General features: G+C 35.9%; 1 protein-coding gene across 2 annotated transcripts in view; it reads left to right on the forward strand.

Moving 5' to 3' along the window:
- Nucleotides 1–15,630, forward strand: part of LOC148954955 (uncharacterized) — a 234,621-nt gene that overhangs the window by 119,678 nt on the left and 99,313 nt on the right. For both annotated transcript variants that reach the window (XM_089108002.1, XM_089108003.1), the window contains one exon: nt 10,304–11,177. In XM_089108002.1, coding sequence (XP_088964128.1) covers nt 10,304–11,177 — 874 coding nt within the window. The remainder of the gene's footprint in view (nt 1–10,303; nt 11,178–15,630) is intronic.

A 15,630-nucleotide genomic window follows, 5' to 3' on the forward strand; every position in this document is an offset into this window, starting at 1 on the left:
CGAAAGTTTTGACGACCAACCCATCTATGAAAGTGATCTTGAAAAAAAAATAAATAGATAGCATTAGATTGAAAGCTTGTGGCCCTTCACTACAGGCAATGGTAGAGTGTTGGCTCTGATAGGCTTAGTCCTAAGGATTAAATTGTTCTCAATAATTTTTGTTTCCGTTTCGGAAGTTTGTAGATTGTTCAACCCCCCTGGTTTTCCCCTCTTAGATTGGGTAGATAAGCCTCAGTCGGGTAAATAAACCTCTTTAACAGTAAAGCAAAAGCCATACGCTTTTTCTGAAAATAGTATTTTAAAATCCATCGTAGAACAAACCTCGTCCAATGCAAAGTTTAACAGTTGGCCAGTATAAAACACTGAAACCCATTTTAAAGAAAGACAAGGGTAACTTTGAAGGCATGTTCAAAGTTACCCCGAAAAAACAAAATACTTGCGAGGAACATTGAGCGCTGCTGCTATCTTGAATCTATGGAATAAGGAAATGGTTTCGCCTGAAATCCTAACCATTCGACTTCTCAGCTATAGAAAAATGTCTCAGCTAAAAGACTTATCAGACAAAAGTCCTAGTTAAGCTTATCCAAATAAAAAAGGGTAACTTACTTTTCGTGCTTTTCGACAATTTTGGACAACTCAAATAAAGAGCTAAGATTTCGTCTGATCGAAATTTAGTCTGATTGCAAGAATTACCAACCGGTTCATAGCCATCTATTAATAATCTAATAACAAGAATGTTGAAGCAGTGATAAACTAAATCAAAAGACACAAAACGTATATAAGTTCTCAATAAGACGGTTCAGCACTAGCCCAAGAACCGTTTATGTAATTAAGTTGGAACTTTCAGCGTGTCGAGGGGGATGTTGAAAAATGGTGCTATGTGCATACTGCTACTAATGCTGCAAATACTACTGCAGCTACTGCTGCTACTCAAGCTAAGGGTATTAAGGTGAAACTTAGTGGATGCGAAGCGGGGAATGTTTCGGCGGATGTTCAACCAATTAAAAATGAACTAGGAACACGAACATGATTGTCAAAAACGTGTAACAGGAACGACTTACATTTTTAGGTTGAAATTTTTAAAGAAAGTGGTATTAAGGTGAAACCTTATGTGAAATTTCAACTAAAAAAAATTATAGCGTGCAGGTTTTCAAAAGGGCATATAAGCAAAATCATTGGCAGCTCAATATCGCTGCCTAGGTAAAGACTGATGTGGATACACTGTATTATTTATTCATGCGTTTATTTCTTTACTTTTATCGTCAAGGTAATTCGTATAGAAGGGCTTATCGCAGAAACTTCTGAAAAGTGCTTGTAGGGCAAGTGTCTCCCTCCCAAGCCTATTACTTCTCCAAGCACATCCAATGAAATTTTAAGATTACCATTTTGTTCATCATAGTTGAGAGGCCCAGTAACTAGGTCTCTAGGAATATCAACCACTCCCACAACCCCCAGATCAAGGGTTGTAAGTTGAGCAATTTGGACTTTGTTTACATATAGTATTAATTATCGAGAGTGAGGTTATGTTTGACCTTTAGTGTTAAAAAAAACCAAGGACATTCAGATGAAGCTTCCAGGGAATACTGAGAGAGGTTTTGAACTAAACCAAAACATGTTATGTGTATACAGGCTTTCAAAATTGCGTAATTCAGGAATGACTGAGGGTATTGCGTTGGTATTTTCAAAAAATGATGAGGTTTATGATCGATTACCAAGGCATATTGAAGGGGGGGGGGAGGGTGAGCTAACCAAGAGGCATTTTGTTCATGTTGCTACTATGGCTACTATTACCACTGCTCTAACTACGACTTCTATAGAGTTTAAGCGTATTATGGTGAAGCTTTCAGGTAATATTTAAGGGTTGAATTAAATCAAAACACCCTGGGTGCATTCAGGTTGCCAAAAGGATGAAAAAACAATTTCTCAAGAACAGCTTGGAAAATTAAGTTGAAACTTTCAGGGGGTGTTAAGAAGGATGTTGAACTAAACGAAAAGGCACACTATGCCTACTGCTAGTACTTTTTATTACTGATGCTACGACTATTCCTACTTAGGCTAAGGGTAGGAAGGTGAAACTTTCAGGGGCTGTTTAGGGGGGCCAAACCAAATTTAAACACACTGTATGCATGCAGGTTGTCAAAGTGCAGATCAGCAATATCCTAGGAAAGGTCTAAAAAACTGTTTAATTTAAAACTGTTTAAATTTTTTTTAAAACAGCCCTAATATCATTACTTCAAGGAAGTTCAACCAGGTCTCAAATTAGGGCTGTTTTAAAAATTTTTTAAACAGTTTTAATGATTGACTTTTAATGTAAGTTTCTTTTATAGTGTTTTTATTCTCTTCGTCTGTTTTGCTGAGGACGGCCCTTGGATATAGGGTCGAAATATTCATTTAAAGTTGCGTTCCACTGTCTTGTATAAAAATTTCCCTGTTGTTCTACTTATTTGTTTAGGCTTAGATTAATAGGTCAAAACTTTTAGGGCATGTTGAGGGGTATGTACAACTAATAAAAACGTACTATATACACACTATTATTTCTAGTAGTAGTTTAGTTACTACTACTTTTAGTACTACTTTTACTTTTAGTACTATTTAGTACTATTTTAGTGCTACTATTTTTAGCACCACCGGTTTGGACCTTAAGGGTCTAGTGCCGTCATACTAACTTTACTTTACTTTTTTTTTAGCACTAATATTACTAAGGCTAATTGTATTAATGTGGAACTTTATGGTGCTGTTAAGGGAGATGTTGGACTAAATCAAAACACAATATGTGTATTCAAGTTATTAACACGACGTATCAGTGATGTCTCAAAAACAGCCATAATTATTAAGTTGAAATTACCAAGGTATGAGGAGAGGTTGTTTTGCTACATCAAAAAGGCACAATGCGGATATTACTACTAATTAGGCTACTACTAATACTACTATTGTTATCACTAACATTACTCCTATTGCTCCTACTATTACTTTTTCTACTATGCCTACTACTATTGCTAATCCTAAGGGTATTCATTAGAGTTTCAGAGAGCGGTGTTGATGGTGTTGAACTGAATCGAAATACTCTACAAGCATGTTGGTTGTCAAAGGGATGAATTAGCAGTATCCAAGCAACAGTTTAGGATATTAAGCTGAAACTCCTGGGGCCACCAATATTACTACTAATTTTGCTACTACTACTACTACTACTGCTACTACCACTACCACTTTTACAATTGAACTAAAATAAAGATAGCTTAGGTGTGTAAGGTTGCCCCTACTATCAGGGCTGAAATTTGGTAGCGTGTTATAAACTGAGGCGTGTTGGTAAGAAATCGGTACTCAGAATTCAGTGACAACTGATTTTTATTACAAAAGAAGATAAAAAGAAAAATATTCTAATTCTGATTATGTTGAATATTTCTAAACCTCTTCTAGGTTTAATGTCTATGGTCTACTTGTTCAATCCTCAAAAGTTTACCGAAAAGAAAAAGATTAAGTTAATTCTAGTCTATCGAATGTTTCTACTTAAAAGAGTTACACTTGAATAGCTAGTCAAGGCTTGAGTTCTGGGTTATTAAAATCCTTTAGTTCAAACTATTGCTGAGCTAAGGTAGGAATAACCCTACTTGATTTTATTCTAATTTACATTAACCCAAACCAAGAGATCCTCTTATTATTTCTTGAAAAGGGTTGTGTGATCCTTGGACCTTTAGTAAGCTTTAACTTTAGCAGGGAAAATTCTCAATTGAAAATATCTGGACATAAAGGTCTGGAAATTCTTAAATTGACAATATTATTCCCTTTTTCCCTAACCTCTCTGTATAAACATCGAGGTCACCTTTGTATAAACATACAGTACGGGTTTAACGAAATGAAAGAATGATTAAAAAGGGAACAGTGTACTCCTTCGTATAAACGTCTGAAGATTGCACAAGGGAGGGGAAAGTAATGTTGTTGTCTGATAATTCCAATTTTCGGATATAAGGTCTTTATAAATTCAAGCTAAGTTCAAAGGAACTCTAAGCTGAACAGGGGAAGCACAAAAGGCTCTCCTAACGTTAACTTCTTGGTTAAGGTTCCTTTCCTCTTTGAACCATCGGTTATTCGAAGCTTTTTCTACCAGTTTTAAATTTCTGGAGAAATTTATTTTAGCTTATTCTAACCTTGAAAATGCTGTTTTTGTCCAAATGGCTCAAGCCTTGGCTAATGAAGATAACACCGAATTATAAACCCAAATCACCAACTTTTAGTAAAATGTTAGACTTCAGCACTAGTTGTTATTCTTGTCTCCTATATACGTATTAAAGTTATCTCCAAGTGACAGAAATCTTTTAGAGGTTTCTTCTTATTTTAATTTTATCTTCAAACTTGTATCTCCAAGTTTGAACTCCAACTTTTATCATTCAGACAGACAGTGGTAGTCTACCTTAATTAAAAAGTAAAGCACTTACTTGTTGTTTGTTCCAAAAAAGACTATCTTGTTTCCGAGGCGAAACTACCCCGATTTGTCTCTCATCCGTAAGTTATATCCCTTTGCTACTTGATCCGTTTAACGACCTTCCCTCTCTCTTAGCCAATCAACCACTTTTTGTTAAAAAGTAGTTTCATTTCCAGTCTTTCAAGGCCTTGCATTCCTTTTTGTTTTATAACCAAACTGGTCTAAATTAGGTCGTAAAATATTTATCACGGGTTCAAAGTTCGTTTGATTCTTGGACAAAGAAGTGTCACTACAATATATATGACTAGTTACGCAAAGAAAAGTTATTTTCAAATTGAAACTAATTTAAAACTGACACTACAATTCTGATCTATTGAAGTAAAACGGAAATTCAAGCTTTCCTAAAATTTATTTACCAAATTACACAAAATTAAGGCCTCCGTACAATCTCTCCTACTTATAATCTTAGTTTAACTTTTGTTTTAAAAGGAATAAACGAAAAGAAACACAAATTTACTAAGATCCATTGTAACTCAATTTCTCCTTATATTTCTTCTAAATGGAACCTCTGAGATCTTTGGTCTCGATAAACCGTACATAAATTTATTAATTCTCTGAATATCAGTCCTACTGAAAGAAATCCTATTATATATATAAAGAATGTACAAAGGTAAAACATCGACGTCCAATATGTTGCTACATCTTTTCCATTTTCTTCTTGCAAGGAAAATCATATTTGCCTCACTTCATCCAGGCTAACGGTTAAACTAAACCTATTTTGAAAGTGAATAAAAAGTAAATATTCAATTTCGTTTTCCTAATGCAGTAAAAGTTGTGCGAAGTTCTCAACCAGAATTTCTATGAATTAATTAATATATTTATTATCATCGAGTTTATTTGTTGTATAGCGGAATCGGAAATGAAACCCCTGCTTTTGTGTTACCAAGAAAAGATAAATCGATTCTTTGATAACTTTAAGTTTAAAATTGAGCACATCTTTAATAAAAGGAAGACATATTAATTGACCTCTACGAGCAGCTGAATGCTATTTTCTTATTTGGGCCTTTTCAAACATTTTTCACAATTTTTTTTCAAAGTATAAGTGAATACTCGAAAGAGTATTTAAAGGTTCCAAAAGGTCCAGTAACAATGGACGATTTTAAAAATAAAAGGCAAATACATTATACGATGAAACGAAAAAAAAAATCTGTACTCATTCTTTACTTTAAAAAAATTACTGGCTATAAAGATTTGTACCTTTCGAATTTTTTGAACTTATTTCCTTTGTTGAAGACAGAAAAATCACAGACTATTACTACTTTAAGTTATTGTATGGATGCATTATAAGGAGTCTCTTATATAATTCCTATAATTTTTATCCTTTATTTGACGGATATTTTAAATCTTATCGGCAGTGCCTTTTATTTTCAACAATATTCTGAATCCTACGGACATTGCGATTTAGTTTTATCATTGTACCTTAGATAGTGCTACTACTATATTTTTACCAATGTGCAGTGGTCGCCATTTGCACTAAGTCACAATTTTCCTGTGGTATCACTTGACCGAATATGAAAGAGGTCATAAGGGAAAATATTATCCCTGAGAGTAGGGTAACTAACGCTAACTTTAACTCTTCTCAAACAGAGTTCATAATTCTTTACTGCCTCTCCAACCTCGCAGTAAATATATACAAAGACACCATATTGTCTTCATTTATTTAAGGTTTTGACAGCTCCCATCTTGGCCCCCCCCCCAAAAAAGGACTTGAATGCAGGAAACGGATGACTCCATTAACTAGTTTTTTTTATAAAATGATCTTAAATTGACGTCTTTTTTCTCTCTTCAGAATCATCCAGTGTATACAATAAGCCATTCACGGGAACCAAACGGAGATCTCCTTACCTTTTCCGTAAAAAAAATGGGATTTCCTTTCTTTCATAAATTCGAAATTTTTGGTTCTGAGCTCTACCCAAAATGTCAATTTTTGGAAATATTTCGGTATCCTGTTTACTTTAAAAGCCATTTCAGTAATGTGCTAGCTTTCTTTGTCTCATTTTTTTTTTGCCTGGGATACTCCAATCCTGGTTCATGATCATGTATACTCTGTGAGTATATACATATGCAGCCTTTGCGCGTTGGGATACGACCCTTTTTCGTATCCCTATGGATACAAACCTTTTTTTTGCTTCCTTAAGAGGTAGACACTACCCTTTCTTACATCCTTAAGAGGTGGACGTAACCCATTTTTGCATCCTTGAGAGGTGTCCTCTCAACCTCCCTCTAAAGTACATGACTCCCTGTCATAACATGTCCGTGACTTCTTGTCACATTAGGTCTACTCGTAATGGTTAGCCTATATCTAAAAACTACGGAATCTGGGCCTTTGCCTTTCGATGGTTCCTCAACCTTTGCTTGGAGGCCGCAGTGTTTTCGGCAAAAATTGCCCTAAAAATCTTCTTGTGGTTGGTTTATAGGGGCTGGGGCTAAAAAATATTTTGCTTTGTGCCCTGTCTCACCACAGCGGATACAGGTTGGAGGTTTTTCACATTCCGAATTTCTATGTGGACCCCTGCAAGTCCAGCGTTTTATACGGCTGTTTTTTTTTTCACTAAATTTATTCCTAGAATATCTTTCCCTCGCTGGTCTTAACATATCTATTCTAAAAAAGATAGACTCTCCAAAGTTCCAAAATTTCTTTGGGTTGTTTCTATATTCTACTCTGTGGTTAACTCAAGGTTCTTTAGTGGAATTCTTATCTCTTGAGTCTACTACCGCTGCTCCCAAGGACATATCTCAGAAGTCCCTGTATATTAAATTTGTTGCTTCGAATCTTTTTGCAAGTGCTAATAATTCATCTTGGTCGTTTGAGGCCTTAGATTGTTCCAGTACTCTTCTTCCAATGGAAGGGAGCATGCCACTCTTAAAAATATTCATCATAATGTCATTTGCTCTTATACTAGGATAATTTTTTGCATAATCTATTTCCTTTCCCCTGATCTAGGAGTAAAATTGATGTACTAACTCAGATGGCATTTGTTTCTCGGAGAGCAGTTCTTGTAGTTTTTGTGCGGCTGGGTTTTCATGTAAAAAGGCTTCTTTTAGAAGTTTTTCTAAATGGTCTAAATCTTTTATTTTAGGAATGTCTAAGCTCGTTGCGAATCTTTGTATCTCTCCTCGTGTATAACACATAGCTTAATTTATCAGAGCAATATCATCTTTTCCTAAACTCCTTTGTATTTGTTTAAGGGTGGTAATCCATGAATGGATTTTATTTGGATATGTCAGTAACGAGATGGGAGGCGCTTGCTCCACAAATAGGTTTTGAAGCGTACTTATGACTGAGGCATCTCTATATTGCCCTTCTAGAGCATTTATTCTAGACTGTGCTTGTTGTAGTGCATATTTTAACTCTTTGATTTTTTTTTTCATTTGAACTCATGATTGTTCTATCCTTAAAAACTCTTAATGTGGGAAAAGTTTTGAATCTTAAAATTGTTTTAACCTTTTAAAATGAGTTGGTTTAAAATTGCGTAAGAATTAGCTCAATATCTCGAATTAAATTAACCCTTAAGGCTAATAGTACGACTACACTTTTGAAGGTGATTAACCTATGACACTAGTATTAAAAGGGATTTAACCAAGATATAGACGATATGGGCAATGGAATTTGTAACAAAGAGAAAGAAAAAGAGAGGAAAGAAAGAATCTTAGGAAGATAAAAGGCTGTCTGAACTTGCCTTTAAGGTAAAAAATTTCTTTAATGAGCATTTTTTCAAACTTTTCTGTCTCTGATATGTTTGGAAAACTGAACATAAACTTTCTTGTGAGGATAGAGGACTAAATTTTACCAAATTGTATAAACTTTATTAATCCTTCCCCCTTAAACGAAAAGTGCACCGAATTTGAGTACCGCTGCGACCAGTTGTAAGGTTGCCCCTACTATCAGGGCTGAAACTTGGTAGCGTGTTATAAACTGAGGCGTGTTGGTAAGAATCGGTACTCAGAATTCAGTGACAACTGATTTTTATTACAAAAGAAGATAAAAAGAAAAATATTCTAATTCTGATTATGTTGAATGTTTCCAAACCTCTTCTAGGTCTAATGTCTATGGTCTACTTGTTCAATCCATCAATGTTTACCGAAAAGAAAAAGATTAAGTTAATTCTAGGGCTATCGAATGTTTCTACTTAAGAGAGTTACACTTGAATAGTCAAGGCTTGAGTTCTGGGGTATTAAAATCCTTTAGTTCAAACTATTGCTGAGCCAAGCTAGGAATAACCCTACTTGATTTTATTCTAATTTACATTAAACAAAACCAAGAGTTCCTCTCATTATTTCTTGAAAAGGGCTGTGTGTTCCTTGGACCTTTAGTAAGCTTTAACTTTAGCAGGGAAAACTCTCAATTGAAAATATCTGGACATAAAGGTCTGGAAATTCTTAAATTGACAATATTATTCCCTTTTTGCCTAACCTATTTGTATAAACATCGAGGCCACTTTTGTATAAACATGCAGTACGGGTTTAAGGAAATGAAAGAATGATTAAAAAGCGAAAAGTGTTCTCCTTCGTATAAACGTCTGAAGATTGCACACGGGAGGGGAAAGTAATGTTGTTGTCGGATAATTCCAATTTTTGGATATAAGGTCTTTATAAAGTCAAGCTAAGTTCCAAGGAACTATAGGCTGAAAAGCGGAAGCACAAAAGGCTCTCCTAACGTTGACTTCTTGGTTAAGGTTCCTTTCCTCTTTGAACCATCGGTTATTCGAAGCTTTTTCTACGAGTTTTAAATTTCCGGAGAAATTTATTTTAGCTTATTCTAACCTTGAAAATGCTGTTTTTGTCCAAATGGCTCAAGCCTTGGGTAAGTGAAGATGCTACCGAATTATAAACCCAAATCACCAACTTATAGTAAAATGTTAGACTTCAGCACTAGTTGTTATTCTTGTCTCCTATATACGTATTAAAGTTATCTCCAAGTGACAGAAATCTTTTAGAGGTTTTCTTCTTATTTTAATTTTATCTTCAAACTTTTATCTCCAAGGGGAATTCAGACAGACAGTGGTAGTCTACCTTAATTACAAAGTAAAACACATACTCGTTGTTTGTTCCAAAAAAGACAACCTCGCTTCCGAGGCAAAACTACCCCGATTTGTCTCTCATCCGTAAGTTATATTCCTTTGCTACTTGATCCGTTTAGCGACCCTCTCTCTTAGTGGATCAACCACTTTTTGCTAAAAAGTAGTTTCTTTGCCAGTCTTTCAAGGCCTTGCATTCCTTTTTTTTATATAGCCAAAATGGTCTAAATTTGGTCTTAAAATATTTATCACGGATTCAAAGTTCGTTAGATTCTTGGACAAAGAAGTGTAACTACAAGATTTATGACTAGTTACGCAAAGAGAAGTTATTTTCAAATTCAAGCTAATTTGAAATTGTCTCTATATTTCTGATCTATGAAGCGAAAGGGAATTTCAAACTTTACTAAAATTGAGTTACCTTAATTACACAAATTTAAGGCCTCCCTGCAGGCGCATCCAGATTGTCAACATATCCAGGCGGGTCTTCAGAAGGCATGGGGCTTTCAGCCCTACTCATCTTAGATTTTGTTCGCTTTGAGTTTGATTCGGTTGTTTATTGTAGTTTCTGTTCGTTTTTTTGTTTCATTTATTCATTGATGGTGTTTCGTGATAGTTTTAGGCTTACAAAATTATTTGGCTTTATTTCTGCTCATTTTTGTTTAGTGTCTTCGGTTTTATTTGAAACACATGTTTTGTGGAAAATGTTTTTTTTAGTATTGTTTTACTTTAACGTTATATTATACTACTCTGCATGGAAGTGGCTTAACAGTATTCATTTTAAAGTGACATCTTTTCTTTTTTTTAGTTAATACGTAGGGTTTCCATTCTATTGCTTGTTTTATCGGTATGTTCTGCAGATCTACTTGATGCCAAGTATGAGATTGTCAATGGAGTGCCCTACAATAAGGATGCACCACGGAATGAAAATTATCCTTACTGTCCCAGCGATAATCAAATTGAGCTAGAACCTGGTTTAACCCCTGTTGATATAAATTGTACTTGCTCACATCCTGACGATGACTTTCTGCCATCCTTTGTCTGCTTTGGCCTACCTAACATTACTTATCTTGAAGCATACTTCAATCGGTTATTTCCAACATACTTAGCTTCTAGAATAACAGTATCAAGTTCAACTTTAGTGAAAATTCCAGCTGATGTATTTTCAGATAAACAGCCAGAAGCAGTAACATGGTATAACAACAGATTAAAGGACATTAACCCAGAAGCGTTCAGATTGACGAGACCTAGGCTACAAGTCTTAGAAATAGACTATGAACCAGAGCTACAGTACTTTCCTTTTACTAGTTTAAATGAATTCCCAGTATTAAAAGAGCTCCATGTTAATAATAATGAACTTAGAAACGTAACAGAATTAGCCGATATTAGTCTTCCTATGTTACAATTGCTTAATTTAGACAACAATAAAATAGAGACGGAATTTCCAAAGTTACGATTCCTTCCTGAGTTGAGAGTTCTAACAGCAAGAAATTCATTAATATCATCCATTAGCACCGAATTACCTTTTGAAGAGCTTCAAAATCTAGAAGTAATCAATTTCAACGGAAACAACCTTGAAAGCATTCATGCTGGATCATTTGTTTTTGACCAGCAAACCGAAATCAGAACCATCGATCTTGGCAGCTGTAATATAAACTCAGTGGAAGAAGGGGCATTTGTCGGTAAGAAATTAGTTTTCATCTACTAAAGTTAAGTGAAACTTGGCTACAAAGGCAATATTGACTTTGTTTCTTTTTCATTGTTTCTTCCGATTCATCAAGTCACAAATCTTACGAATAGAATTGCAAATTACATAGATAGAGATAGAAAATATCTTACTAGAATGCACCGAGGTAAGAAAAAAAAACTCATTTGACTAACTGAATGGCAAATGAAATTAACTTTAAGGGTCTTGGAAATCGCTTTACATAAATTTGGAAGTTGCCAGTGTTTTATATTAAAAACTGTTTATACTTAGTAATTTAATGAGCTTTTTTAGTGCTTTGCTTCTTACTCAGAATCATTTTGAGAAAAAACTTTCCATTTAATCAAGGTTATTACTTTAAAAAAAAACGATCCCTTCAGTTTTGACGTTTTTTAGTTGACGTAAAAAATCTGACATAATTCAAGCAATTATGGACCACGTTTATTCTCATGGCTCCAAAAATGGCTCTTTTCTATTTTTTTCACTATTAATCATTCAGCATTTTCCAGGATTTACTTAAGTTTAAACCCTTTTTTAGATTTCTGTCTCTCTTTTTAGTCTGACTTGAGCCCCTGACTTGAAAAAAAAGTTATCTTTGAAATTTTGCCCCGTTTATTTTCCCTTATCCTTAAATTTGAACGTTTTGCATTTTTCCATTTTTAAAAATGGAATCGACGAAGAAGCTTAGGACATAACTTCGGATCAAATATTACCTGTGAGAGCTGGAGAAACGAGCAAGGGGAGAGAGGTATTTCAACAGCAACAGCCACTGAAGCCAACCGATTCTTTGGCTAATCCATATCTATATCTTTCAATTAAAAAATTATAATAAACAGAAGTTTTGAAAGAAAAGTAAGTATCCAAAATAAAAAATAAAAGGAGCAGAAATACAATAGTATGATAGTTCAAATCTACGACCAACCAAAATTACTAGGAATGACTATATGAGAACCAAGATAAACAGAAATCAAAGTAGACAATTAAATGAGACCCAAAACGATCAGAAATCACATCGAATTTGAATCAGGTTACTGTCCCCCAAAACTTTTAAAGACAATAGCGGGATTTAAATTTTGCCTAAAACTATTCGTGTTTCAAGAAGTTTCCTTTTTGCTCTTCATAACACCAACACAAAAAAAAAAACATCACAAGGTTAATCAAGGTTTAAAGATAAAAACTTTCATAGGCAGCGCAATCGCGCTGCCTAAGTAAAGAACGATGTTGGAACAATGTATTATTTATTTTTGGGGGTTAGACCAGGGCACTTCGTATCAAAGGAACTGTCGTAGAAACTTCGAAAAAGGCTCATTCGATTGGAAATTGGAGTGGCTAGTTCCCTTTTTAATAGTCAAAAGTGATTGGCAGGCAACTAACACCCCTTCCAAGCTCACCATTTCCCCAGACCACTTCTCCAATCAAAATTTTGAGATATCCATTTTGTTCAGCGTAGTTGATTTCCAGATAGAAATTATATTTTTGAGGAGGACACTTCCCCACAGCCCTCAGGGAAGGGTTGTAAGTTATGCCCTGGGAGCATATATGATTTTTATAGAAAGCATGTCGTAGAAACTTCAAAATAGGCTCATTTGATTGAAAATTCAAAGGGCTAGAGCTCTTTTTAATTGTCAAAAGTGATTGGAGGGCAACGAATCCCCTCTAATACCCACCTTTTCCCCAAAAACCTCCAAGCAAAATCTTGAGATAGCCGTTTTGTTTAACGTAGTTGAAAGTTCTGGAAATTAGGTCTTTGAGGACGGAACCCCCACCCCCACAGCCCTCAGGGCAAGGGTTAGGCATATAAGGTTTTCATATAAGGTTGTCGTAGAACCTTCAAAAAAGGCTCATTCGTTTGGAAATTCAAAGGGCGTGTGCCCTTTTTAATAGTTGAAAGTGACCGGAAAGGAACTAACCCCTCTCTCACGCCCACCTTTTCCCCAAACACATCCAATAAAAATTTTGAGATAGCCATCTTGTTCAACGTAGTTGAAAGTTCTGGAAATTAGGTCTTTGAGGATGATAACCCCCGCAGAGCCCCCAGGGCAAGGATTACAAGTTATGCCCTGGGGTCCTATAAGGTTTTTATTGAAAGCTTTGTCTTAAAAACTTGAAAAAGGGTGCATTCGATTGGAAATTCAGAGGGTTAGTGCCCTTCTTAATAGTCGAAAGTGATTTAAGGACAACTAGCCCCCCTCTCACGTCCATCTTTTCCCCAAACACACACAATAAAATTTTTTAGATTGCCCTTTTCTTCAACGCAGTTGAAAGCGTTGAATATTAGGTCTTTAAGGATGACAACCCCACACACAGCCCTCAGGGCAAGGGTTGTAAGTTTTGTCCTAGAGGCATATAAGGTTTCTATAGAAAGTGTTGTCGTAGAAACTTCAGAGAGGGCCTATTCGATTGGAAATTGAAAGGGCTAGTGCCCTTTTTAATAGTCGAAAGTGATTGGAGGGCAACTAACCCCCCTCTCACGTTTTTCTTTTCCCCTAACACATCCAATAAATTTTTTTTCGATAGCCCTTATGTTCTACGTAGTTGAAAGTGTTAGAAATTTGGTCTTTAAGGATGACAGCCCCCCACACAGCCCTCAGGGCAAGGGTTGTGAGTTCTGTCGTGGGGGCATATAAGCTTTTTATAGAAACTTCAAAAAGGGCCTATTCGATTGGAAATTGAGATGGCTAGTGCCCTTTTTAATAGTCCAAAGTAATTGGAGGCCAACTAATCCCCCTCTCACGCCCACCATTTTCCAAAATACATACAATCAAAATTTTGAGATAGCCATATTTTTAACGAAGTTGAAATTTCTGGAAATTAGGTCTTTGTAGATGACCCCCCCCCCCACCACAACCCTCAGGACAAGGGTTGTAAGTTACGCCCTGGGGGCATTTGAGGTTTTTATAGAAAGAGTTTTCGTAGAAACTTCCAAAAGGGCTCATTCAGTTTGAAATTGAAAAGGCAAGACCCCTTTTTAGTAGTCGAAAGTGATTGAAGAGCAACTAACCTCCCTCTCACGCCCACCATTTCCCAAACACATCCAATCAAAATTTTGAGATATTGATTTTGTTCAACGTAGTTGAAAGTTCTGGAAATTAGGTCTTTGAGGATGACAACCTTCCTCCCCACAACCCTCAGGGCAAAAGTTGTAAGCTATAACCTGGGTGCATATTAGGTTTTATAGAAATAGCTGTCGTCGAAACTTCAAAAGGGCTCATTCGATTGGAAATTTAATCGTCAAAAATTTTGATTTAATATTCAAAAGTGATTGAAGGAAAACTAACACACCTTCCAAGCCCACCAATTCCCCAAAAACTTCCAATAAAAACTATGAGACAGCCATTTTGTTCAACGTATTTGAAAAGTTTGGAAATTATGTCTTTGGGGAGGACACACTCCTCTCAGCGCCAGGCATATAAGGTTTTATAGAAAGCGTTGTCGTAGAAACTATAAAAAGGGCTCATTCGTTTGGAAATTAAAAGCACTAAGGCCCTATTTAGTAGTCGAAAGTGATTGGAGGGCATCTAACGCCCCTCTCACGCCCACCATTTTGCCAAACACATCCAATCAAAATTGTGAGATAGACATTTTGTTCAACGTAGTTGAAAGTTCTGGAAATTAGGTCTTCGCCAGCTTTGTCGTAGAAACTTCAAAAAGGACTCATTCAATTGGGATTTGTTAGGGATATTGCCCTTATTAATAGTCAAAAGCGATCGGAGGGCGAATGTCCCCCCCCCTAACCATCATTCCCCCAAATACTTCCGGTCAACATTTTGCTACAGCAATTTTGTTGAACGTAGTTGAAGGGTCCGGAAATTATGTTTCTTAGTATGACTACCGCCCAAGACCCATCAGGGATAAGGTTGTAAGTTATACCCTGGGGGCATATAATGGAATACAGAAATTTTTGTCGTAAAACTTCAGAAACGACTTTTTCAACTGGAAATTGAGAGGGCTATTGCCCTTTTTAATAGTCGAAAGTAAACAGAGGGAGAATCGCCTCACCCCCATCTTTCCCCAAACATTTCTGATCAGCATTTTGATATAGCCATTTTGTTCAACGTAGTTGAAAGGTCTGGAAATTATGTCTTTAAGGATGAAAACCCTCCCCCAATAGCCCTCGTGACAAGGGTCGTAAGTTATGCCCTTGGGTCATACAACGTTTTATAGAAAGTTTTGTCGTAGAAGCTTCAAAAAGCGCTTATTCGATTGGAAATTGAGAGGACTAATGCATTTTTTATTAGTCGAAAGTGACCCAAGGGAAAATGTCTTCCTCCACGCCTATAGTTTCCCAAACACTTCCAATCAAAATTGTGATATAGGCATTTTTTTAAGCCTATCAGAAAGGTCTGAAAATTATGTCTTTGAGGATAACAGATCCCCCCCCCCCCCCAGCCTTCAGGGCAAGTCTTGTAAGTTATGCCTGGGGATATATG

This window comes from Artemia sp. Qi Xiang Cuo, chromosome 2 (genome assembly GCF_049724085.1).
Source record: "Artemia sp. Qi Xiang Cuo chromosome 2, ASM4972408v1, whole genome shotgun sequence".
NCBI lineage: Eukaryota > Metazoa > Arthropoda > Branchiopoda > Anostraca > Artemiidae > Artemia > Artemia sp. Qi Xiang Cuo.